This window comes from Typha latifolia, chromosome 4 (genome assembly GCF_019914945.1).
Source record: "Typha latifolia isolate L0001 chromosome 4, TyphaL0001v2, whole genome shotgun sequence".
Taxonomy (NCBI): Eukaryota; Viridiplantae; Streptophyta; class Magnoliopsida; order Poales; family Typhaceae; genus Typha; species Typha latifolia.
In genome coordinates this window covers 4,958,296-4,983,911 of record NC_133089.1, presented here as the reverse complement: position 1 = coordinate 4,983,911, position 25,616 = coordinate 4,958,296, and the positions used below count along the sequence as shown (strand labels likewise).

The following is a 25,616-nucleotide window of genomic DNA, read 5'->3' as shown; positions in this document are numbered from 1 at the left end:
ACTGGGTTGGGACTTGGGCCGTCGTTGCCATAGTAGTGGATTAGCTAACAAGACGATAACAAAAATTATGGGTCCTATTTTGCATAAATTTGCTAGACGGCAAAAGAAAATTATACGCACATATGACCAACGTAAATTTAGTAGGACCCGTTTAGCCTGCTCTTTTGACTCTATCCGGTCGTTTCTGGATGAAGAAGAACAATCTTTTTTTTTTTGATATTTTTATTTTTAGCTGGCGTTTTAATTAATAAAAAGTACGTGAAAATTGTAAGGACCGGTACCAAACTCCTCCTGCACTGTGAGCCTGCCCCCATATAAATATACAAGCGAGAAGTACACTTTACACCCTGCGATTTCATGAATTTATGATTCACATTCATTTCGTAGTATTTATATTTGTCAGAATCAATCCTGAAAGTATTCTGGCCTCCTGTACCATTTTATGAGAGTTGTGAGGGGCTTGAAATGTAAATATTGGAAAAATATTTGGTGTGAAGTAATTTTAATAAAAAATTTCCTAAAAGTCAAATGCAAAATAGATTATTTCCCAGGGGTTAAAAGGGAAAAGAAAAAGGACCCGGCTAATAAATCCGTAGGGGGTGGTTAATTTTGAAAAACAAAGTAAACAACCGCACCCTTTTTATCTCATTTGTTTAAACGCGTCCGCTTCCTTCTTAATACTCGCATCAAAGCGGCGGCGGTGGTTGTTGTTAATGGAGCCGCGACTCCTCTTCCGAGGCTATATCAAAACCGCCGCCGATATCGTCGGTCACGTCGACTGATCCTTCTCTTCCTCGCCCGAACTCGGTGCCGATATCACGTGCGTCGCGATCTCGGCTCCGACTCTCCCGCCTCGATCCGTTTCCGTTTCCCGGTTCCCGTTTCTCCTCTCCTCCCCTCTTCTTCCTCCCATCTCCTCCCTCCCTTCCTGATGCATCCCTTTTGCTGCGCCTCCCCCGTCCCCGTCTCCCCGGCCGCCGCCGCCGCCGCCGCTGCAGCCGCCACGGGAATCCTCTCTCCGATGCCTCCTCCACCGCCTCCTCCTCCGCCGCCGCCGCATCCAGTCCGATCCAACTCCACTTCCTCCGCCGCCGCCGCCGGCAACCAGAACAACGGCCGCCTCCGCGAGTTATCGGTGTCTCTTCGGCCTTCCTTCCACGAGGGGCTCCTCCACAGCGACGTCAAGCTCAACGAGATCGTAGGCAACGGCATCTCCGGGATCCTCAACAAATGGGTTAACTACGGCAAGGGTTGGCGCCCGAGGTGGTTCGTCCTACAGGATGGAGTCCTCTCCTATTACAAGATCCACGGCCCTGATCGCATCGAGGTCACCGTCGAGACTGAAAAGGGATCCAAGGTCATCGGCGAGGAGTCCGCCCGCCGCATCTCCCGCTCTAAGAACGGTCACGCCCATTTCCCCCCTCGCAAACCCATCGGCGAGGTCCACCTCAAGGTACATAGATCTCGATTTTCTGGAATTGATTGATTTGATCGCGAAATGTTATTCCTTTCTTGCATTTTTTTCTTTCTTCTCTAGGTTTCGTCGATTAGGGAGAGTAGATCGGACGACAAGAGGTTTTCGATCTTTACCGGGACGAAAAGATTGCATCTGAGGGCGGAGACGAGGGATGACCGGGGCAAATGGATGGAGGCACTGCAGGCGGTGAAGGAGATGTATCCGAGGATGTCGAATAGTGAGTTGATGGCGCCGGTGGACAGCGTGGTGGTGTCGACCGAGCGGCTGAGGCAGCGACTGCAGGAAGATGGGGTCAGCGAGGCAGCGATCCTAGACAGCGAGCAGATCATGCGGAGTGAGTTCGCTGCGCTGCAGAACCAACTCATGTTCCTCAAACAGAAACATGCACTCCTTCTTGACACCCTCCGCCAGTTAGAGGTATACAATTGATCTGATTAAATTCTACGAACTTGATTTAGTTTGGTCGTTGATGCGATAACAGTATGTTCATGCTTTAATCTTCCAACCTCTAGGGTTGGGTAAGATGTTACAATTTTGGTATACAGTAAATTAGTTTAACTCTGGATTTCAGAACCTATATTCTTATAGCAATTCATTTAAAACATCTATCTTGACTAATAGGAGGGAAATGGGGCTCTTACTCTTTTGCTTCAAAGCATTCTTTGGATGATTATCTTTTGCTTCAGATATCTCTTGAAGTAGCCATAATATGTAATGGAGTAAACTATTCAATATTGTTCTTAGATAAAAAATTTCTCCAGATTATGTACATGAGATTGTAGGAAATGCTGTCAATGGCCAAACAAGGCCTTGGGGTCTCGTTTGCTCTGGGAATAAAGCTCAATCTAGAATAGCTATTCTTATTTTCACTTCTAACCTAGAATAAAAGGGTAATAATTACCTCTGATGTGATATACAGTGAATGTATAGAAGGAAAAAATATGTTATCTTTCATAAAAATTATAAATATACTCTTTAATTCGATATAAAGTAGAATGAGATGGACTGGACTACTGAAGAACCATACTCTATGTATGCAGTGCATACATCCATAAATGCATTATCCTTCTATATGTATGCAATTCCTTATAGGGTATCGCTAGGTGTCCAATGCTTGAGAGGTAGCCATGCAATGCCCGAGAGGAGCCATGCAATGCTTGAGAGGTCGCTGCGAGGTGTGCAATGCTTGAGAGGTCATCATAGGTGTGCAATGCTTGAGAGGGCGCCACAAGGTGTGCAATACTTGAGAGGTCGCCATGAGGTGTGCAATCAAAGGAGGAGCCAGACTTCACTTTTAGAGTAGGCCAAATAATATATCCAATCTATAATATTAAATTATAGGTTTTGGTTGAAAAAATATTATTCAAATTTAGGCTTTGTTTGGTTGTGCATAAGATTTTTTAAAGGATGAATTTATGCACACTTTTTAAATGTAAATTAGGTATATCTATAACTTTACTTATATTTTAATGTTTGGTTGTAAAATATAATAATTACCTTAAATAAGTTTATATAAAAGTTTGTGTTTAATTACTAAATTGTGAATAAGTATGTTGACTATAATAGAAATCTTACACAGAAATATATATGATTTTATCGTATTCCTCTATCTGTGATAATATTTTGTGTATAACATATCATAAGACTTGCTTTATACAAGCTTTGATCAAAATATATTTAAGGAAGACCTAATTCACAAATAAATACTCCTTATGCACGAACTAAATGCCATTTTAAAATTTAGGGGGCCCATGGCCCCTTTCTCTTGTATGTGGCTCCGTCTACGTCTGCAATTCTTGAGAGGTAGCTATGGAATGCTTAAGAGGTCGTCGTAGGTGTGCAATATTTGAGAACTTGACGCTAAGTGTGCAATGCTTGAAAGCTAGCCACGCGATGCTTGAGAAGTCGCCAATACGTGTGCAATGATTTATCATAACCATGCTATATATATTATCTACGGCCATAAAAACTTTAAAACCAAATTTTGCATGTTAGTCCTGTTATTTCTAAAATATGGTTAAGAAATATCATTCTGTTGTGACCATTGGAGTTACTATCTGTTGTGACCATTGGGGTTTACTATTTTGTCCTGTAAAGTTGATGTTTTCACATGTTATATTCGTTTTACCTAAAACATGGGTAAGAAATATTAACGATAATTTTGACGTTTAAAATTACTATTCTGCCCTTTAAACTTGGTTCTCACATGTTATATTCATTTTTCCTAAAATATGGTTACCAAATATTAACACCCGTTTTGAATGTTACTATTAATATATTGCTTTTCAATATTATACACATTTTCTTTAAAATATGGTTAAGAAATATTAACACCTATTTTACCAGCTAAAGTTACTATATTGCCCTTTAAACCTCATTTTCACATGTTGTACCCATTTTCCTTAAAACATGGTTAGCAAATATTAAAACCATGTTTTTTTAAACATGAAAAAACTAGAGTAAAAAATGAGAGGCGGTAGCAAAGAGAAAATTGATCAAGAACTTTTGGTTTGTCGGTGGGTAATAGGAGAGAGGAGATAGAAGTTTTAAAATAACTTCAGTCAAATCAAGGGTAAAATAGTAATTGAGTTTACGTATGATATAAGATTTAACTTTGATGAATAGTATTTGTAATCTAAAATAAAAACTAGCTGATATTTACTTGACATTCTAGATTGAAGTGTCTAGAATAGGAAAAAAAAAATTCTTGAATTGAACGAGGGTTTGATGAGTTAAGACAAGTGACCTACATTTTCATGTGCTCTATCAAAATGTATACACTAGTTATTGTTAGATCAGAGCAAATTTTCTCATGCTCCGTGGGAGACCTACATTCTGTACTAGTACTGATATATCTTATTGTCAATTGATGCTTTTAAATTATCTTCTACTTTGGAATGCTTCTCTTGAATTTGACATTCTCTGCTGATGAATGCTGTACTTCATTGATTTGATGTGTAGACAGAAAAGGTCGACTTGGAGAATACCCTCGTTGACGAAAGCCAAAGAGAATCAAAAGAGTATGGATTTGCTTCTAGAACAAGGCATGAGAAATTTAGTGGTATGATAAATGGTAGAATGGTTTGTCACATCCATCTGCTCTAATTCTGGTCTGATACTGCCCTTTGTGATGGTTCTATGTGCTCAGCTTTCTCCTTGAGTAGCTAAAATTTTTTAACAATTATTATTTTGATCTTCGTCTTCAGCTTTTAAACTTGCTTTATTCTTACTGTTTAGTATCTTGCGTTGACCTCAAACAGAATGACCTTTCAGCAGTTTACCTGTTGATAACTATTGAACCTTGTTAAGAGAATATTTTCCTAAGTTATTTTACACTTTTGATCCACATATTTGCCCCCGCAGTTCGACTTTGGTTGGTTGTAGAAGTGCCCTTTTGTTTTTTACAAAAATTAGGTGCATATTCTAGGCATCATATTAATTATTTAGTAGCTTGTTTTTTTGTTCTACTGTTTGACATTTAATATATCTTTGCAACTCAACTTATCCGAAGTATATGGTCAGTGAATTGCGCCACCAGTTCATTTTGTGTATTTGACTGAAGTTTTACTCTTCCTTTTTAGTTGTAAAGTGCTATACAGAACACAAATTTTCATGCAAGTTCCTCAGCTAGTAGCCTAGTTCAAAACATTTCATATTTTACAATCTATTGGAGATATATAGTTGGATTCCATTAAGCTACACTTAGATGTATTATTTCTTAATGGTCTACTCTGTTAGAATGCTTGCAACGTGGCCATGTTATATGATTCTCTTTATCCTTTCTGACATTCAGAAAGATATCTCTTGTTACTTGTTCGTTTATAGAAGCATATCATATTAAGTTGTCTCTTTCTAGCAAGTTAACATTGCAACTCTTATGATTGAGTGATGCAGAAGACTTTTGACCTTTAATTGGGTTTTAGAGTCAACCCAGGAAGTAAGTCTTACTCTGAAGATTGGACTTATTATTGTTCTCTATATCTGTTTCAGTTCTCAAGCTTTGAATTTTGAACAGATTCTTAAGTTGTCAATATACGGTTGAACTATTCTAGCATTTCATTTGTCTCTTGAATGTGGAGATTTACTTGCTTTCTTTGCAGCACTTCTTTTTAGTTTCAACTGTTAATATCCTTTGAATCCAACACTTCTTTAGCTTTACCTTTTTTCCTACCTTTGCTTAAATTGCTAACTATATCTATTTTACATTGTCAATTTGTGCATCAATGCTTTTCAGAAGGAAGTGCTAGTGAATCATCAGATGATAATGAAATGCAAGATGCTGCTGAAGAGGAGACTGATGAGGAAGACAATACATATTTTGACACGAGAGATTTTCTCTCCTCAAGTTCTTTCAAAAGCAGTGGATCTGACTTTCATAGATCTGAAATTGATTCTGGTGATGAGGAACAATATCCTGTTGATGGAATTGATTCCTCTATGATGTCCGTGGGTACTAGCTATCCATATGTAAGGAGACGCAAAAAGTTGCCAGATCCAGTCGAGAAAGAGAAGGGAGTAAGTCTTTGGTCAATGATTAAGGACAATATAGGAAAAGATCTCACTAAAGTTTGTCTCCCCGTCTACTTCAATGAACCTATCTCATCTTTACAAAAATGCTTTGAAGATCTTGAATATTCCTACCTTATAGACCGCGCATATGAATGGGGAAGAAGAGTAAGTTCTTGAAAAATATGTTTAATTTTAAATTTGTCGTTAAATTTCAATTAGTGATCACCATAGTAGATTTAAATCTCCTTTTTAACATTACTACTACTATTTATGCTTCCTTTCATCTTTTGTAAATATTATGCTGGCATCTTTTATATTTGCTTGAAAGCTGCTTCATTCCTCAATCTCACTGGAGGTTTACGTTAGTTAATTGCTTGACAAATAAATATCCAACCATGAATATTTCATAGAAATATTTTAATTTATTATATGACAATGATTGGCTTATGGATTCAGATTCAAGTGGTGGGCTTATTGAGAAGTCACTAGATGACTTCCTTTTACAAGTTAATTTGCTGCACAATGGGTTTGTGCCCATAGGACATTAACATGGCACGTATTATTGCCATGATGTGAGCTGACATATTCAGCATTGTTGGCAGGCCTTCAGTATTCATACTCACATGTGTTGCCAAGGATGGCCATGCCTGTTGGAAATAGGATATTCCATGTCAGTCCATGGAGGCATGGAATCATAAGCCGTGCCACTAGGAACGAAGCAGCCTTTTCGACCAGTTAGAGGCATTCCACAATTGTCAATAGCCTTGTAGAGGTTTGGTAGCCATCGAAGTATGGAACACCTCCTAAAGGTGATCCACCATGGACTATTCGTCTCTATCGGTCACTCCTCTTTCTATCCAGAAAAGAAGAGAAAGGAGAGAAAGAAATAGAAAATTAACTCTACCTTTGAGTATCTAAACTTTTAATGTTTAGTTTCTAAACATATTGGACGGCTTGAGAAATCTTTTTAATGTTTGATGTTTTGAACCTCGATCCATCTTATTTGCAGCTGTCTAGTTAAGTTGATGTTAAGGATTGATGGAATCTGAAGTTCCTTGTTTTTTTGGGAACAAAAGCCCAATGAGCTCAATTTCATTACGAAATCAAAATGACCAATCAGTCCAGGAGATTACTATCATTCTGGTAGCCTACTACCACAACAAAACCACAGAATATTATCTACAAAACATCTGCAACCATCACAACCCTCACCAACGAGCACTAGCAAGTGGGCAACTAACAAAAACCAACTAACATCCACACACAACATTGCATTTATATAAGTACAGTGATGGAATCTGAGGTACATATATTGTACAGTGTTATTCCAGTATCTTGGTTAAGCATTAGAGGCTGCAATATCAAATTATTGGTCAATATTGTAAATGATCTTTAGCATATGCAACCTATTATTCTTATATTACAGCATGAAAAGTAATTGTAATGATTGATAACACATGCTATTTCCTATCTTCATTAATATGATGTTATTGGCCAGAAATATTTCTGTCTGAAGTATGAAATATGTGTTGTATCATTGGTGAATGAGAGACACCAGTATAAGAATGTTTAGGGACCAAATCTGCTGGGTCATACATTTGGTCCTATATACTCTCGGTGGTATTATGTAGATCTTAAACTGGTCCATGTAACTTAGGCATACATTCTTTCTTTTTTTCCCTCTCCTTTTATTGAATATAGGGGCTGTTCATCTCCTCTTCCCTCTATTTCATGCCTACTCCTGGCCCTGTACTTATGTTTTCTCACCCCTTCCTATCATATGGGTTATGGTCTGTCTCATCCTTTTTTTATCACTCTCATTTGCCCTAGTTTTACTCAGTTGTCTCATATCTATTATTATCTGTTGCACGGCCTATTGTGTTGCACAAAGTAATCGACCCAAAAACTGAAGTCAAAATGTTGTATCCTTTGTATAATAAGTTAAATTCTTTTTCAAAATTAATTCGTTTTATAATTATTTGTTAGATATGTATAGTCTAGGAGTATCTGTGAAGAAATGCATAGTTATCATGGATCCCAAAATCGGATCAGTCGATCGGATCCTGATTAGATTGGTTTTGGCCGGTATCGACCAGTTTCAATCGTCTTGGCTGAAAACAACAATGTCAGCTGAAATTAATTTTAAAGATTCAGGTCGAATCTGAAATATATCTAACCTAGGAGACATTAACATTTGATGTCATCAACTGCTTCTTTTTTTTTTTAAATTTTTACTTTTTATCTCTCACACACATACTCTCCTCTCACTCTTACATTTCACCGAGTTCATTTGGCTGCCGTTCCGATGAGCCTCTTTGGCTAGTCTACATTTTAGTGAACTTAGATGAGTTTTTTTTTCTTCTTTTTCATCCACTTTTTAACTCTTCTTTTCTTACTGTTATAAAATAACAGTGAAGAGATATTTCTCTCTTTATGTCTTTGGCTAGTCAACACTTTGATGAACTTAGATGAGTTTTTTTTTTAAAATTCTTTCTCATCCACTTTTTAACTTCTTTTTTCTTACACTTATAAAACAATAGTAAAAGGTATCTCTCTCTTCATGTTGTTCTACGGTAATAGTTTACGAGTATAAAAATATATTTATTTCAAGTAGAAATTCATTATAGTTTTGAGTGAGTTTTTTCTTTAGTTTTTAAAGTTCATATGTGACTAATTTTTATTTCTTATTTTTCTATTATTTTTAATAAAATTTTAGAAATGTTTCTGTATTTTAAATAATATTTAAAATTTTACGTAATTAAAAATAGTTTGATCCAATACGAGCAATCAACAAATATAACCGATACATATTGTTTTTCTAACGGCTGATTCCCATCCCAATACCGAGTTTCAGAATCTTGATTCTTATAAGTTGCCTGTTGTGCATTAATTTCTCTACAGCGAAATTTCTTTTCCATCAATATGTAGTGCAGGCATGAATTAACACCTATTATAATTTGGTGGCCTCTTTTAGGGAAATAGTCTTATGAGGATTCTCTGTGTTGCTGCATTTGCTGTTTCTGGATATGCATCAACTGAAGGCAGAAGCTGCAAGCCTTTTAATCCACTTCTAGGGGAGACATATGAAGCAGATTATCCAGACAAAGGCCTTCGTTTTTTCTCAGAGAAGGTTTGTTTAATACATGAATTGGCATGATATATGCCATTCTATTATGGAAGTTAGCCTGTCTTGTGCAAACTTATTCTTACTTTTATAATCTCAAGTCTTGCTTCAAACAATTTGTAAAGCTTATTTAGTTGGTTGCCATGACCTGTAGAATACCATATTCTTTTTTTAGTTTTAAAATAGATGAATTCATGTCTTTTACTTTTTCAGTCTGTACAATCATATTTTTCAGCAATGGTTTGTCGAAAAGCTGAGCATGTAGTATCCAACTGATTAATGGCATACCAGTAGTCAATGTTTAGTAAAGAGAGATATAGGAACTAATACATTTTTATTATGTTTTCACCTTTTCACTCTGTTTCCCTCTTTCTGATACTTGACATACGAACGTAGTAGTTATACCTTGTTATAGGATCATGATAGCTTTATGCGATAATGAAGTTAATTATGTGATAATGAAGTTAATGTATAGTTCAACAGGGACAGATTGATGAGGACTTAAGTATCATGGTTGAAATGGAGAAATAACTTATTCCTATGTGGTTGATGTGTAGCCATAAAATATTGCAGGAAAATTCTATTGTAAGAACACTCTTGTTTTACATACTTGAGCTGGATATGTGTTGGTAGAAAAAGAGAAGAAGGCTTTTTGTATCCGACTCTCAGTCACAAGTTGGAACTAGGACCTAGAAAACAAAAGTTGCATGTAACTCAATTGAGATGGCCTGGACATGTCTAATGGAGGTTCTATAGAGTTTATTGTATTTAAATGGTGATCTAATTCAAGTAGGTGTTTTGAGAGCATAGAGGAGAAAAAGGCTTGAAGTTGTAGTTAAAACAGTCATGATGCCACTTGTGATTCTTTTCATTATGCACTTGTGATTTTTTGTGTGACTCACAAGTTAGGAGTAGGACCTAGAAAACAAAGATTGTATGTAATTCATAAATTCAATTGTGATGGTCTGGACATGTCCTACTGTCGCTCTCCATATGTTTGTTTTTTGAAGTCTATAATTTTGACAAAACTCAGTCATTTAGCCTCCATCTGTGGTGTCTAACTGTCTGTTAAATATTCCTTTTACAGAAGTGAAGGATGTTACATGACTTCATGGTATCCTAGTTTATGGTTCCGCCTATGCATGCTAGAGCAAAGATCAGTATTACTTCCCTGTATGCTATTTGCTGTTCTGCTCTAATGTGTATATTATGCATATTATTTTTGCAAAATTTGAATATCACTGGAAAGGATACTATGCAAAATAAAAAGTTGCAAGAAAATAATCAAGATGTAATAGTTTGTTTTCTCTACACAGGTCAGCCATCACCCCATGATTGTTGCATGCCATTGTGTGGGTAATGGGTGGAAGTTCTGGGGAGACAGTAATTTAAAGAGCAAGTTTTGGGGTCGTTCGATTCAGCTTGACCCTGTTGGTGTTCTGACACTCGAGTTTGATGATGGTGAAGTTTTCCAGTGGAGCAAGGTATTTGACCTGGCTTACATCTTTACCGTGATTTTTGATGTTTTCAAAGTTTATACTTGAGGCATGCTATTTCAGGTGACAACGTCCATTTACAACCTTATACTGGGTAAACTTTATTGTGATCATTATGGTACTATGCGCATACAAGGTAATCGTGAATACTCATGCAAGCTGAAGTTCAAGGAGCAGTCGATCATTGATCGGAACCCCCATCAGGTATTGACTTTGTTTTCTTTCCTATCCTCATTTATCTTAGCTAGGCCTGGTAATCATCTATTCTCTTTCTCCCATATTTTCTCCAATCATTTTTAATTGTTTTCCTGTCATGTTGCATTAATTAAAGATATTGCAGACCATGTATTTCTCATGTCTACTATTGTATCATTTATTCCTCCTACCTAAATAATCATGTATCTAATTATTATGGTTCATATATTACTATGGACAAAGATTTTAGTTTTTCTTTTCTGAACTTGAAACAGTTGTTTTGAATGAACCTAGTTATGATGAGAGAATTTTCTTGTCAAGAGAAGGATGTAGAAGTTTGCTCCACTCTATATTGGAGCCTTGATAGGAATGGATATAGCAATATGTTCATGCTGTTGCATTTCTCAATAAGTGATTTTTTAGTGATATGTAACATTCTAAGTTTCTAACTACCTTATGGTAAAAGTGTTAGTTTAGTTAGTTACCTTATAAAACCTTCATTCCTTTTGATGATTTAGCAATATGTACAAAGCAAGGTTCCACATATCGGAATCAGGATCGGGATTGGCCGTTTGAAAAAACGATACGTATCGGCCGTATCGGCAGTATCGACAGTATCGGCCTGTATTTAAAATAATTTTTAAAATACAAAAAAATTCTTAATTTTTTAGAAAAATAATAATAAGATATAAATAGAAATTATTCATATATAAAGTCTAAAAACTAAAAAATAAATATTATTTTCTCAATTTCTATTTCTCCCCCTTTCTACCACTCACTTTCTCTCTCCCACACAAATTAAAAAAAATTCTTACCTTCTCTCCACTAATTCTCTTTCTTATCAAACTTTCTCTCTCTCTCTCTCTCTCTCTCTCTCTCTCTCTCTCACTAACTCTCTCTTATCAAACTCTCTCTCTAATTAACTCTCTCTCCTACTAACTCCCTCTCTTAAAAACTCTCCCTCTCCCTCACCGACTGCCACCTCTCTCTCTTCTTCCCTCTTCCTCTTACTGCTGTAACCTACAAACTCTATCTCTTTCTCCCTCTCTCTCTCTCCCTATCTCTTTTTCCCTCTCTTGCTCCCTCTCTTTCTCTCTCTTTCCCTTTTTTTTCTCTCTTACCCATGCTCGTCTCGGGCGGGATTGGCTAATACGGCCAATCCCGGCCCGAAACGAATCGGGTATCGGCCGATCCAGCCAATACTCGACCAAAACCAATCAATAGATTGGTTTCGGCCAGGGATCGAGATCGGCCGAAACTAGGAACCATGGTACAAAGACTTTTTAGTGTGCTATTTTTCTTACCTCTGATTATGTTTGTAAATGACTTCACATAAATATATACTTTTAGTTTTTAATCATCGATGTGTATTATTGATGAAGTTGCCTCCATTTCTACATGTTTCAGACTCTCAGTTATAAGTGATATGTGCAGGTGCAAGGCATAGTTCAAGATCGGAATGGTAAAACAGTTGCAACACTTTTTGGAAAATGGGATGAAAGCATGCATTATGTGAATGGAGATTGCATGGGAAAAGGCAAGGGGTCTGAACCTTTTTCTGAGGCCTGTTTGCTGTGGAAGCGTAGTAAACCATCTAGGAACCCCACTAGATACAATCTCACAAGTTTTGCAATTGCATTAAATGAACTCATCCCTGGATTGAAGGTGAGACCTACTGAATTTTGTGCCAGATCTCTTTTCTTTTTTCAGGATTTCAGTTAGTGTCAAATGCTCTGTATTCATGATTCTTTGGTTGATATTGTGAAATTGATAAGCAGGAAATGTTGCCACCCACAGATTCAAGACTAAGACCTGATCAGAGGTGCTTGGAGAATGGCGAATATGAAAGAGCAAATGCAGAGAAGTTGAGACTAGAACAGAGACAGCGGCAGGTTACTTCTTAATATTTGTTAAATTCTTTGGAAGTTTTCTCCTAGTGATCTTGACTAAGATCGGTACATGGACTGATTCTACCAATGGTAACATGGATGATTTGCATATATTACTTCTCTCTTCTTTGGTTTTACCCATCCTAAAAATTGTGATCTTCCAGCTCTAGTAAGGATTTCAGAAAGACAGGCATAATCACACAATTACTGCAGTTATATAGTTACAGTCCACTTATCAGTAGGAAACATCATATGCTTACTTTTATATAGATAATCCTTATTAAGTCAGGTGTCTGATTTTTCTTCCGCATGCTGTTGCCAAATTTATGTTTCTGCTATTTCACTCATTTATTTAGTGGTCATAGAGATATCTTGTTCGCTTTCGGTCTCCTCTAATTTGTCCAGTAACAACATCTGCAGGCAAGGAAGATGCAGGAAAGGGGCTGGAAGCCTCGATGGTTTGCAAAAGATAAAGGAAGCGATACATACCGTTATATAGGTGGTTACTGGGAAGCTAGGGAAAAGAGCAAGTGGGATGGCTGTCCTGATATCTTTGGACAAATTCCTAGTGATCAAATGACAACTGACTAGATTTAGTAGATGTCAGTCTTCTATCTTTTTTTTTTCCTTTTTACCCTTTCCTCTTATTTTTCGTTTCCTTTCATCTTTTTCTTTAGGATCCTCTGATTATAGTTCTTGTGCTCGCCATTCTCGAGCACTCAAATCGCTGTGTGGCTTGTTATCGAAGGAGGTAGTATTTTTACAATTGTTTTCTTACAGAAAAGAATGCTGCTCTCTTCCCTTAAGCAGATTGTTCATAGAGATGTCTCAAAAAGTAAAGAGTTGACGAAAGGAAAAGTTGATATATTTGTCATGGAAGAGTTGGTTCTTTTTTGTATTCTTTTTTTTTTCTTTGAACATGGTTACAATGCTTGCATAAATTTATCAATGGTAATTCAGTTGCTTCTCTCCCAAGGCATATATCTGCTGAGAAAGATCATTTGGCTCATCAAGCTTGATTGAATCATGGGGTTAGATTTAGAGAGCTGGAGATGTCAACAAATGGAAACTGTTTGTTCCATAGAGTGATTGATTTTTTCAGGGAAAAGTGCAGAGCCAATTATATTAGAGCAACAAATGTACAAGAGAGAGAGAGAGAGAGAGAGAGCCAAAGCTTACAAATGTTTGAGAATTGCTCCAAAGAAATAGCACTCTTGATAGGGGAAGTGCAGGTGTGATAGATTTGAAAGGTAAGATCATGTTTCGTTCCAAGCAAATATCTCTAGCCCAAAGGATCTCCAGCAATCCGAATAGCCTAAGCCACAAACCTTTGAGCGAAGTGGAGTTTTCCAGATCATTGAGGCTAGAAACTATCTGTCCTAAAAAAATCAAGCAAGTTGTAGAATGATTTAACTAAGAAGATGCCATTCTTTAAGAACCACCAAAAGATCTGACTGGCGAGACCCTCCGTGGCCGCTGGGTGTGCCCATCAATAGATACCCTATCTATCGGATCAGAAATTGATCCAAGCTCTAGAACTAAGAGAATAGGAGGCTCTGCAAGAGAAAACTATCCTGGATCTTGAGAACTCTTAAACCCTTCTCCTTTAGGGAGGCACTCATCTTTCATAGCAGAAATTTTAAGATAAGGTCCCTCCACGAGGATGTATCGTTGTCCCAAAGTAGCTTTCACCGCCACTTTTCCAAAAGCATTGAGTTTAAGCACTGTGAGGCCACCTCGATCTTTTGAGTTACAAGCCTGTAGACATGATCATCAGGTGAGCCGGGTCGGACTTGAGTCGGGCTTTTCAGGCCAACCGGGCTTAAGTATTTGTTCACGGCCCGACCCACCAATTATTCGGGCTGGGCCGGGTTCGGGCCGGGCTAGAATAGTCTAGCCCGTTATCGCCCGTCGGCCCATGAGAGATCGGACTAGTCGGTCGGGCGGGGCCGGTCCGACCCACCAATCACTCGGCCCAACCCGTATTTTAGCTATTTTTAGAAATTTTTTTACTATTAGCTTATTTTTAAAAAAAATATTTATATTTATCTATTTAAAATTAAAAAATTTTAATGGTGTGCTTAAAATAATGCAAAATGGTACAAGAGGAAATTACTGTAGCAATGGTAAAAATACTGTAGCAAATGGGCAAAGTACTGTAGCAACGGCAGGCTTCTGTAGTAAAATGGGTGGGCCTAGTTGCGGGCCAAACGGGCAAGCTTTCGGGCATGGCTGTCCCGTGCCGCTAATGGATAGTTCGGGCTTGGGCCGGGCCGGGCCTAAACCGGATCGGGGCCGGGCTTAGCCCGGTCCAAACCGGGCTAGGTCGAGCCGAGCACGAGCGGGCTGGACCGTTTAATCAAGTCTACAAGCCCGCCCCCTGTTCACATGGGGAGACTCTTCTAATGTTGTCTAGGTTTTTTTTTTAATCATTCATGAGCTCGAAGGCTAATTATGGACTACACAAAATATCAACCCTGTATAGATACAGAGACACTTAGACCTTACAAAATTTTAGCCACTGTAATAAGTAGTCTAGTCTAGGCTTCAAGTCGTATACGTTGCTGAACAATTACTTCAAATTAAATACTGTCGAGACGTGCTCTAAGTCTCTTTAAGCCAACCACACTATCGAGCCATCAATTGAATTGAACCATTGAGTCAAGTCACTAAATCACTAAACAATTTTCTCCACGATAATTATTTGGGGCCGGAGTAGAATTCATAATCTTCAAAAATAACTATCTAACTCTACTATAGTGTTATTTCTAATGTTGTCAAGAGGATGCAAAAGGCAGCCAGAAAACATAAATGAAATAGGAAGGCAAGGCTGATAGAGCTAGCCCACCTCCAATAGATAGAGTCTTTGAAGTCCAGCTCCCCAACCTTAGTTCTTTTATCAAACTTGTCTTGCTCAGTGATCCGATCTTTGAGAGACAGACCCAAGATCTAAGGGAAAGTTCTCACGGCATAGCTAAGGAGAAAGGCCCAATAGGCCTATCTTGGCCCAACCGTCTAAAGAGATGTTCGAAGAGTAAAGCATGCTAAAAACTATGAGCAGGTCATCCCTATTCGCTGATAGTGATATTAATGTCTGTGAAGAGATACTAACTAAGGCTGAAAACCCCACTCGATTTCCTCTTCTTCAAAGGGCCCATCAAGCCTTGTCACTTACTAGTCCAGTCCAGTTCTGTTCTGGGCCCATTTTGCCTTACGATTTCTTTTTTTCTTTTTTTAAAGAAAACTAAAATGATTTAAGGTTGTCATGTTGGCATGGCAGCTTACCTCTTGATCACTGATTAAGATCAAAGAGATAAAAACTCTTACTCTGACGTCCGTTTGAAAACCTGTGAAAAAACTCACAAGTGTTTGCAATCAACCTTCAAGCAGCCAAGTTTTGCTCAACCTCTGTTGCCAAACAACTTCTTTACCTAAAATTTTGCAGTGATAGGGAATGGAATATGATGTTGGATAGGCCCAATAACATTTTGGGCCGGGCCAGCTTTTAGTAGAAATAACTGAAGAAGAATGTCAGACAAACATATTAATTTCTTTTTCACATATTTAACTATTGTAGAAATTTTCTGTGGTGCAAAATCCAAAATCCAATCCTTGAGATCTAACATGAAAGGATTGATTGATGTTATGAGACACAAAAATAAAAAGATAGAAAAATAAAATAGAAGAGAGAGAGATGAGTAGCTAAGGCCATAATTGTCCTTAGACTCCTCCTCCTCCTCCTCCTCCTCTTCCTCCTTATTCCAACTCTTTGCCACTCAAATCAATCAATTCGGCTTCCATCCATCAGCCGTGGCGGCGGCAAGCAGCAGTGGAGAAAGCACTAATAACAACATTCGCTGGCTCTTAAATCCTCCCCCAAATCCCAACACGTGTATGCGTGTCACCCTAAAGTTATCATTATATCCCACAACCTATAATGATGCATTACATTACATATTTACATGCAGTGTTTGGTCCTACTTCCACCTCTCCTCTGACCCCTCTCATCTTCTGTCTCCTCTCTAACCCTTTTGTTTTTCTTTTGTATCTGTCGACTGGATCAACTTCTTAGTTTTTTCATTTTATTTATGTTAGAGGGAGAATAATTCAGCTGTCTTGGGTATTAATTTCCAACTGAGAAGGGATTAATGTTAGTTATTGGGTATTAATTTCCAACTGAGAGATTTGGTAAATGGTACAGCCAACCAAGTGGAAAGTGGGGGCGTAGGAGTCATCGGAGGGACGGTTGTTGTCGGTGGTTTGGTGGCATCTGATGGGCAAAGAGGTAATTAACTCTGTGAGAGAGAGAGAGAGAGAGAGAGAGAGAGAGAGAGAGAGAGAGGTGGTCGCATTTAATGGATGCCGACGTATTGAGATGTATGTGTTCATGTGCTCTCCCTCGTTGCATTCACTTCAAGAATTTCTTCATGCCAAACATGACTATGGTCACAAGCATGGCATCTGGGAAATAAATTGGATTTAGATATGGGGTTCAAAATGGAAAAGAAGAAGAAGAAGAAGAAGAAGAAGAAGAAGATGATGATGATGATGATGATGATGTTGATGATAACGTCACACAATTCATCTTTGGTCCATAAATGAACCGCATATCCTTCATGAGAAAGGGCTTTTGTACAATAACTACATATCCATCATTCAAAGTTTTTGTAAGAGTTAACTCACTCACTCACTCACTCACTCACAGGACAGATAGCAACTTAATGATAATATGATTATCATTAACTTACTGTGACTTGTATAAACTTAATATTGCCTATATGTAAGAGGATTGGGACAACTGTGTCTCTAGGAGGACTAGACCATCGGTCTATTGGCTAATAAAATAAGAATATTAAAAAGAACTTTGTTGTTGTTTGTAATAGATTAATCTTTCTTTGCTCTATAGGTGAAAGCTAGGATGATGGTGGGTTTTCCTACTTCCCTAGCTCTACTACTCAAAGCAAAGCCTGCGGTTTTGCATGCATGGAAGAGACCTGCAAGTGAGGACATATGGCAAGAAGAAGAAAAGGATCGAAGCGCATGAACAGCAACTCATGCAGCAGCAGCAGCAGCAGCTGCTCACAAATATAGTCCTGTAACCCCCACCAGACAAAGGCCGAGGGCGTCTTTGAGCCTACCACTGAACCATACAAATAGAGAGGTGGCTGTAGCTGTCTATAGTTCCTTTGTCAAGAGATTTAATAAGGGAATTGGAGTCTACTCCGAAGTGAGAAAAACCAAGTCACAGGGCTAAAGAAATAGAGTAGAGCTCAAGAGTTTAAAGCCTTCGCCCCGCGCATACACATTAATTTAGTTGCCGCATTTGTTCAAACACCTGCAAGAACCGCAATTCTAGGTTGTTTCTAACCGGTTCAAATATAGAAGGCAAGGAGAGAGAGAGAGAGAGAGAGAGAGCCAGTCGACTGGTTTTCTTATTAGTGATTAATTCTTGGCCGCATTTAATCCTTCAAATATCATCTTAAGCAATAATAAATAATTCTTATCATGTCCAATATAAGGGAAGGTCGTTAATCCATAATGATATGATTTTTCTTGATCAAACGATGGTGGAAATGTAAAATGGCAGGTAATATTTTATGTTTAATAATATTGGGGAAAAAATCAAATGGCAAAAAAGAAGAGAAGAGAGAACATCTTACAAGAGAGAATAAAGGTGGACTAATATAATAAGCGAGAGAGAATCTTTCTCTGGATGCACTAGATATAGAAAGATACACTTGTACAGCAGTTATAGATATTGGTGGCTTCTTCTATGTTAAAAACCATCTCTCTCTCAACCTCGTTCTCTGAAAACAAAAGATTTTCCATCTCTTCTTGTACTCGATTCTGATCGTAGAACAGATATAGAGACTTAGGGGGCGATGTTTTAATTCAGTTAATATATTAAGAGGTAGAAGGAAAGTAGAAAGATAAACAAATAGTACGAAAAGCTTAAGAGCCTGACATGGAGTTTGACCTCATAAGAGGGGTGAGAGAAAGAGAAAGAGTGGTGGGGATGTTGGGAGGCACGACTTCCAATGAGCATCGCACACCACCCCCCCCCCCCCCTCTAACCTTCTCTCTTTACTTTTTCTTTTTAACCAAAAGAGAAGGGGATAAGAAAAGAATTAGCAGCTAATTAATTGGGTCAAAGTGAGAGGGCGACAAAAAGAGAGTAAAAGGAGGCAAAGGAGAAGACCGGAAGAGAGCAACGGATCGGATCAGCATCGGCATCTCGGCTGTTATGGCTTTTCCCTCCTTTTGATGCTCTTCCTTCCTTTACTTTTCCCCACTTCCAATACTCCAATGCACAAGCCAAGGGGGAGGGAGGGAAGGAGGGGAGAGAGGAACCTGTAGGTCTCACTGCAAAAGCTTAAGCTCAGGACAAGTAAATACTGGAAAAGGAGAAAGCAACAGCACAGGAGAAAGAGAGCAAAGTGATGGTCCACACCCAAGAGGGGTAATTTAAATATAATTCACCCATTCTCCCATGCTTTTGAATCAAAGTCTATCTCTGTACATGCCTTATTACATAACACCAACAGCTTTGAATATCCTTCTTTGCTGATAACAAAAACTCTATTCCCTTCCTATCTTAAGTTAAAACCAAAAAACAAAAAAAAAGGGAAATGGTAATAAATAAAGGAAATAAAAGAAAACAGAACCTTAAAAAAAAAAAAAAAACAATTCTCCCTCACCAAATCAACATGTACAAATATTTTCCATGGCTGAGCTCCAAAATTCAGCCTCATCCACCAATGGTAGCAACTTCTGATTTGCCTCCTGTTGATCATTCTACACCCCACCAAAGAGGTCTTGCAGCTGAGCTCTTACTGAGAAAGCTGAGTAGGATAAAGCTCAGCCAACTGCCACTGGGCAGTCGCAGCTATCTGTTTCTTGTGCTCACTCTTCTCAATTCCAAATTAATCTGCTTCCACAAAGATTCTGCTAATGAAATCTTGGAACCTTCTGGAGTAGAGCTTCGGGTCCACTGCGGAGATTGAATTGGGGTCAGCCTGCAAAGACTTGTAGGCGTGCTCCAGTTTCTTACTGATATCGTAGTCCTGAAGGATGTCAATTATCCCAAAGTAGAGGATCACATCATAGACTCCTCCAGTTTGGTTAGGTGATGAGAACCCTCTTCCGTTTAGTGGATCAAAATCGCTCCTCCTCGATGCGTACTCTGCCCTAGCTGGCATGTTTGCCCCCAATCGAATCAATGGTTTCCTGATTAAAATGCAGAGTTAAATAATGTTAAGACATTTATCAGACACCTTTGTAGATTGATAATGTTGGTTTGTATTAAAATATAAACAGCAATAATTATAGTGATATAATTAAGATGCCATATTCTCCTTTGTTTACACAGCAAACAGCTAGGACCCCAGTGATGGTTGCCCATATTATGTTAGCCAAGAAGAGGGCAATGGAGCTGCATCATGATAACTACGATTTTTAATACAAATTGAAATGTGGGACCAATTGAGATGAGAAGGCTGCTTCAAATTAGATACACCTTTGTGGATCAATGACTTTTTTATGAGAATTGTCGGAGTAACTGCAAATTAACAGAGATTTCAGATCTTAAAGCTATCTTGGACATAACAGATTGTCTAATCAAAGTGCAGTGTCTGAATGAATGGAGTAAGCATATGAAAAGTATTTTTATTCTAGAGCAGAAATGAAGCCAAATTGTGAGATTCTAGTGAAAAACGGTCTAAGAACTGAAAATTTTGTCATCCACATATCAATGTCATCATGCAGGGCTAGAATCTAACCGTAACAAGTCAAGATTGAAAAAAAGCAATTCATTACTTTCTCATGTGTCATGCCACAAAAGATCAGATCCACAAGCAACCGTTCACTAAAATGACATAGAAACAGACATACCTGCCATCAATGATCGGATCAATATCATGATTTGAGAAGTAAAACTCAGAGAATCCACATCCACCTTGAAATGATCCCCTCATGCCAGAAATTTCTGATGAAGAAATGTTGCTATGATTAGATCAAAATGGATTATCTTGTTGACTTGCTATACAGATAAACCCAGACAATAACAGTTTTCGACTTACTTGGAGAAGCAATAAAAGGAGACAGAGTCATCTTAGATGCAGAAATATTGTCACAAAAATGGACGCCCACCAAGAGACTGTAATCCATAATCCTCTCTGTTTCCAAGAATTCGCAATCCCTCTTAATTTGTCTGAAAGCAAATGGATATTTATTAATTACAACACAGAACTAGCGCATTTTATTTGACTTGTTTCAGAACTTAGAAGGTAAACTTACTCAAGAAGTTCTCTGTACCAACATCTTTGCAGACGAAATACAAAGTTGAGGTCCAGATCCTTAAGAGTGGTGGTCTCATCAATCTCCCCTTCAACCTTGTCAGTTGTTCGACCATGGGAGGAGCCTTTCAGATCAAAACGCCGCTGGATTCGGTACTCTGAGCAAAACATGTTGCCCATTACGATGAACCGGACCTGGTTTTAGCAATAGAAAGCATCAGAAGACCGAAGGACTGTAAATATCTATCACCTGAGATCGTACCATCAAAAATAACTAAATAGCAAGTAAACACCATCCGCTAAGAATTTCGCACCTTCTGCCCACCAATTGGTTTCACACAGTGAACACCATAGAACTTTGTCACTAGGGAGTTTGCATATTGACAGATATGCTGGTAGTAACTAGGCAACATTCTAATGAGTACCTGCACACAAAATATAAAAAGCAAATGAAGACAAACAAACAAACAAACATATTCATGTATTTGCACAGACAAATGCAGTTCCTTAGAACTATGAATGACCATATTTAAGCTTGATCTGTAAGGTCTGTTTGCTAGTGTAGAAGGCAGGAAATCCCCCAAGTGTCTTAAAACAGAAGCAACTCAAGGAATCAAAAAGAGCCAATTACTAGATTTGAAACACACAGCACCCTTTCATTGGCAGAACAGATGCAGAAGGAGGCACTACGAAATAACCAAATCAAACAAGGAAAAGCTCAATATAGGAGGGCAATACCATAAAATCAGTCCATCAAAATTCATAACCAAAATTAACTATCCATCAGATTCATGAAATTTTAATTAGAGTCATCTTAGTCAAATAACAAAAGGTCTGAAGAACAGATAAAGTCATTTAGTCAATGAATGAAAGCCAGCAAGAACTACAAAGACAGCAGCATGTGGATGATGAAAAGAAATCAGTCAATTTACCTTTACTTCAGATTTCTTTACTGTCTTAATCATGAAACGGTCATCCTGGGTGAGGTAGAAGAAACTTCCACTCTTTCCAGGTGATGATAACTCCCTCAAAGCATCATTTCCACAGATAGCCAGCATGTAATCCGCCGGATCCACTGAAAACAACTTCCTAAGATGCCTGAAAGCGAAGCCTCAAATCTGATTACTTTCACATTCAAATCGAACACTCTTGATTCAGCACCAATCAGATCGATCAATTTAATACCTGAACACCATTGGGCAGTAATCCTTCCACCGGAACTCCACCGACTGATGCGGCGGAGTTAGCTTCGATCCCTCCGGTGGAAACCTCGTCCAGAACTTCTCCCTTGGGTCGAAGTCCGCCGGCACGAGCTCTCTCATCGGCATCGGAACCGGCTTTCCCACAGAGTACCTGAAACCAATACCAAACTATAACAAATACACAACTGGAATTTTTTTCCCCAAAACAAGAATGCCTTGTTTTATAAAATTACCGGATACCCAATTGAAGGTTGAGCATAAGATCGTAGTTCTTGTGGCCCTTAAATATCGTTTGCCCCGGTTTCTTTGCCTCTGATGGCGGCGCGAACCAGCAGGGGCTCCGCGGCCGCTGGGCCGTGCTGCTACGCTGGTAAAGCATCGACGCCTCGAGGGTATCGATGATATCACAAGTGATGTCCCCGGCCTCGCCATCCGACTCCCAGATGCAAATCCTCGGTAGATTCTTCTCGGCAGCGCTCCCCCTCGCCGCGTCCACCGATGACCGCTTCCTCGAATTGATCCATGTGAACACGGCGCCGCCTTTGGGGATTCCGTTCTCCCAGAGCCCCTCATAACGGTTTCCGTTCGCCCAAATTAGGGTTCCACGACCGGAGATGACGCCGCCGCGCCACTCGCCGATGTACTGGTTGCCGTTGCGCCAGACGTACCGGCCCCGTCCTTCCTGCACGTTCCGGCGCCACGTTCCCTCGTAGTAGTCGCCGTTGGCGTAGCGCTTGGCGCCGAATCCGTGCTTCCGGTCGGCGACCCACGCACCGCGGTACATACCGCCGTCGGGGCCGGTGAACGTGCCGAAACCCTCCATCCGACCGGATCGGAACTCGCCCTCGTAAGTCGCGCCAGATGGCCACGAGAACTTGCCCTTGCCCGCCGCCTTCCCGCGCCGCCACTCACCCTCATACATGCACCCATCCGACCACACGTACTTCCCCGTCCCATGCGGGGCGCCGCATAGGAACCCTCCGCGGTAGACGTCGCCGTTCGCGAGGGACTTCTCCACCTCGCCCTCTTCTTCACCGGCGACGGCGATCGCCGGAGCTACTCTCCGATGGCCCCTTGCAGGAGCTGGGGAGGCCTCCCCGTCTGCGGGCCTGTCTTCGGCATCGTTGGCGAAGGCCAGGCGGCGCATTGCGATGAGAAGAATGCCCTAATCTCTCCGGAATGGGAATGGAGACGTCATTTAGCTTTTAGGTCACAGATCTGGAATACAAACAGAGATCAGAGGTATAGATCAAGAGAAGGGTGTGAGTTGCTTTGAGCTGAGAAGCTTGCAGAGGAATGAGAGAGAGAGAGAGAGAGAGAGAGAGAGAAAGGGAGATAAAATTTATGGAGTAAGCTTCAGTAATGCTTGGTTTGATTTGGAATGACTAGATTGCCCTTGTTATTAAAGTAAACTCCATAGTGTGTCCTTGTTTAGGGATTTTGCTACATATGCTCTTCTAAGTTTGATATACTTTGCATAGTTGCATATCGAATTTTCACGTCACCAACTCTCCATATATTTATTTTATTATTTAGTATGTTTTTTATAAATTTTTTATTTTTATATTTTAAAGTCGCTGATCTAATCAGTAACTCATATATGAAAATTGCTGACTATATCAATGGTTTCTAAATAGACGTAATCTTATATTTAAATTTATAAAAAATTTAAATCTGCTAAATAAAATAATTATGGGAGAAATTTCTATTTAAGTTGCTAGATAAACCTTTTGAGGATATAAGATTTTTATATAAATTGGACTTAAATAATAACTTTTATTTAAAAATAACTAAGTAAGCACTTCCTCAATTAATCTAACTTTATATTTAAGTTTTGAAATGCACTCGTTTCTTTTCCATCATTGCCTCCGAATTACTTTTTGCAACTATATTTTTAAATCTAAAAAAATCAACAGATATCTAAGAAATTTTTAGAGATATTTTAACCTTGAAAATGATATTCTATTAAAACTATTAAGTTGATTACCATCTTACCCTTTATATTCTCCACTTTTGAAATATTTTGGACGTTTAAAATATAAGACAAGTAAAATGAACAAAAAAAAAAAGAGCATAGAACTAAAGGATTTTCATAAAAGGAAATTATAAATTTTTGTTGTAAAACAAAAGAGGCATTTTGATATATTTTTTTCATATTAAAATTAATTTATAGAGGAAAGTTGCACATAGATTACTAGTACAAGGGACAAAAATTTAGAAACGCACTCTAAATTTTAGCGTAATCACGGGTATAAATTATATTTTCTCTTTATATAAATAAATAATTTCTGAAGGGGTAGAATGCAACAAAACCGTCCTTGTTTATTCCAACCGTTTCCACCGGTGGGATCACCAAAACGGGATGGAGAAAAAGGAGGGCACGATTCCGAAAATACCCTTGACGCATGTGGGCCCCACACTAGCCAGTGGTGCTTTTGGTAATTTGGGCGATCATTACGTGGAAAGAAGGAAGCTTTAATCGGCGGCTCCATAACGGTGTTATAATACAAAACGAAGATTAGATTAGAAGACAGTATTACCGTTAACGAAGTAATTAAATTAGATAAGTTTTGTTGGATTTGGTGGGAAGATACTGACTAGTATTATTGGGCTGGTGCCGGGTATTTAGGTTGGCATGATGATTAGTCGTGCATTTAAATATATATTTATATATACTTTCTTTAGTTGATATTGATTTAAAATTGTTTGTTTAATATTAACTAACAGATAATAATATGCCATAACTTCTATAGAGAGTGGCCACGTAACCATGCTCATGATCTTTGATACATATATATATATATATATAGGCATATTCTGAAGTATTTTTGAGTGTTTACATAGCAGTGAGTCTTTGCTTTACGATCGGGAGAAGTCCGACAATTTTAGGCAATATATTTTGCAGTTTGATGTCTATCACCTCCCCTGACTTCATAGCATGATCTTATTTGGTTTGAGACTAAGCTCCAAACTCGATCAGTTAGTCTTAAATTTTAATTTTTATTTACTTTAAAATAAACTTAATTAGATATAAAAATGATAAAAATATATTTAATTATTGAACTAGTTTAGTGTTCCTTAAATGAGTTCAAAATATTATCTATAGTTATTTTATTTTATTTTCTTTATTATAGATCACGAATCCTTAAACCCTCCTGACAAACAGACCTAAATTATATGCATATAGATATTTAGTAAAATTTTTACTAAATATTAATTTTAATGTTCATTGATAAATTTAGCTGTGAACTCTATCAGAGGTAGGGTTGTCAATATAAACGAGTGGCTCAAGCTCGACTCAACTTGGCTCAGTTAGAGCTGACTCGAGCCCGAGCCAAGTTAGAATGCTCGAAAATAATTTTGAGCGAAGCCTAAGCTGGAGTCGGCTCGCTCAACTCAGTTTGATAGGCTCGATATAAAATGAATTTTT

At 38.5% G+C, this 25,616-nt stretch overlaps 2 protein-coding genes across 4 annotated transcripts; one reads left to right on the top strand and one right to left on the bottom strand.

Annotated features, from left to right (window-relative positions):
- The first annotated feature begins 618 nt into the window (after positions 1 to 618).
- On the top strand, positions 619 to 13,569 carry LOC140786547 (oxysterol-binding protein-related protein 1C-like). Of its 3 annotated transcripts, none has more exons than XM_073135048.1 (10): positions 619 to 1,453; positions 1,538 to 1,894; positions 4,439 to 4,538; positions 5,712 to 6,151; positions 8,961 to 9,116; positions 10,427 to 10,594; positions 10,670 to 10,810; positions 12,236 to 12,466; positions 12,580 to 12,693; positions 13,111 to 13,569. In XM_073135048.1, the coding sequence occupies exons 1-10, from the start codon at positions 932 to 934 to the stop codon at positions 13,279 to 13,281; spliced, it is 2,400 nt and encodes a 799-aa protein (XP_072991149.1). In that variant the 5' UTR covers positions 619 to 931; the 3' UTR covers positions 13,282 to 13,569. The 3 variants fall into 3 exon arrangements, with proteins under 3 accessions (XP_072991149.1, XP_072991150.1, XP_072991148.1); XM_073135049.1 differs by having other exon boundaries at positions 634 to 1,453; positions 4,443 to 4,497; XM_073135047.1 differs by having other exon boundaries at positions 636 to 1,453; positions 4,439 to 4,550.
- Positions 13,570 to 19,128: 5,559 nt separating this feature from the next.
- On the bottom strand, positions 19,129 to 23,559 carry LOC140787659 (phosphatidylinositol 4-phosphate 5-kinase 1-like). The gene is made up of 8 exons (XM_073136701.1): positions 22,420 to 23,559; positions 22,170 to 22,337; positions 21,917 to 22,082; positions 21,299 to 21,409; positions 20,986 to 21,179; positions 20,769 to 20,899; positions 20,581 to 20,674; positions 19,129 to 19,917 (listed from the first exon to the last, which is right to left on the bottom strand). The coding sequence occupies exons 1-8, from the start codon at positions 23,331 to 23,333 to the stop codon at positions 19,614 to 19,616; spliced, it is 2,082 nt and encodes a 693-aa protein (XP_072992802.1). The 5' UTR covers positions 23,334 to 23,559; the 3' UTR covers positions 19,129 to 19,613.
- Positions 23,560 to 25,616: the final 2,057 nt, after the last annotated feature.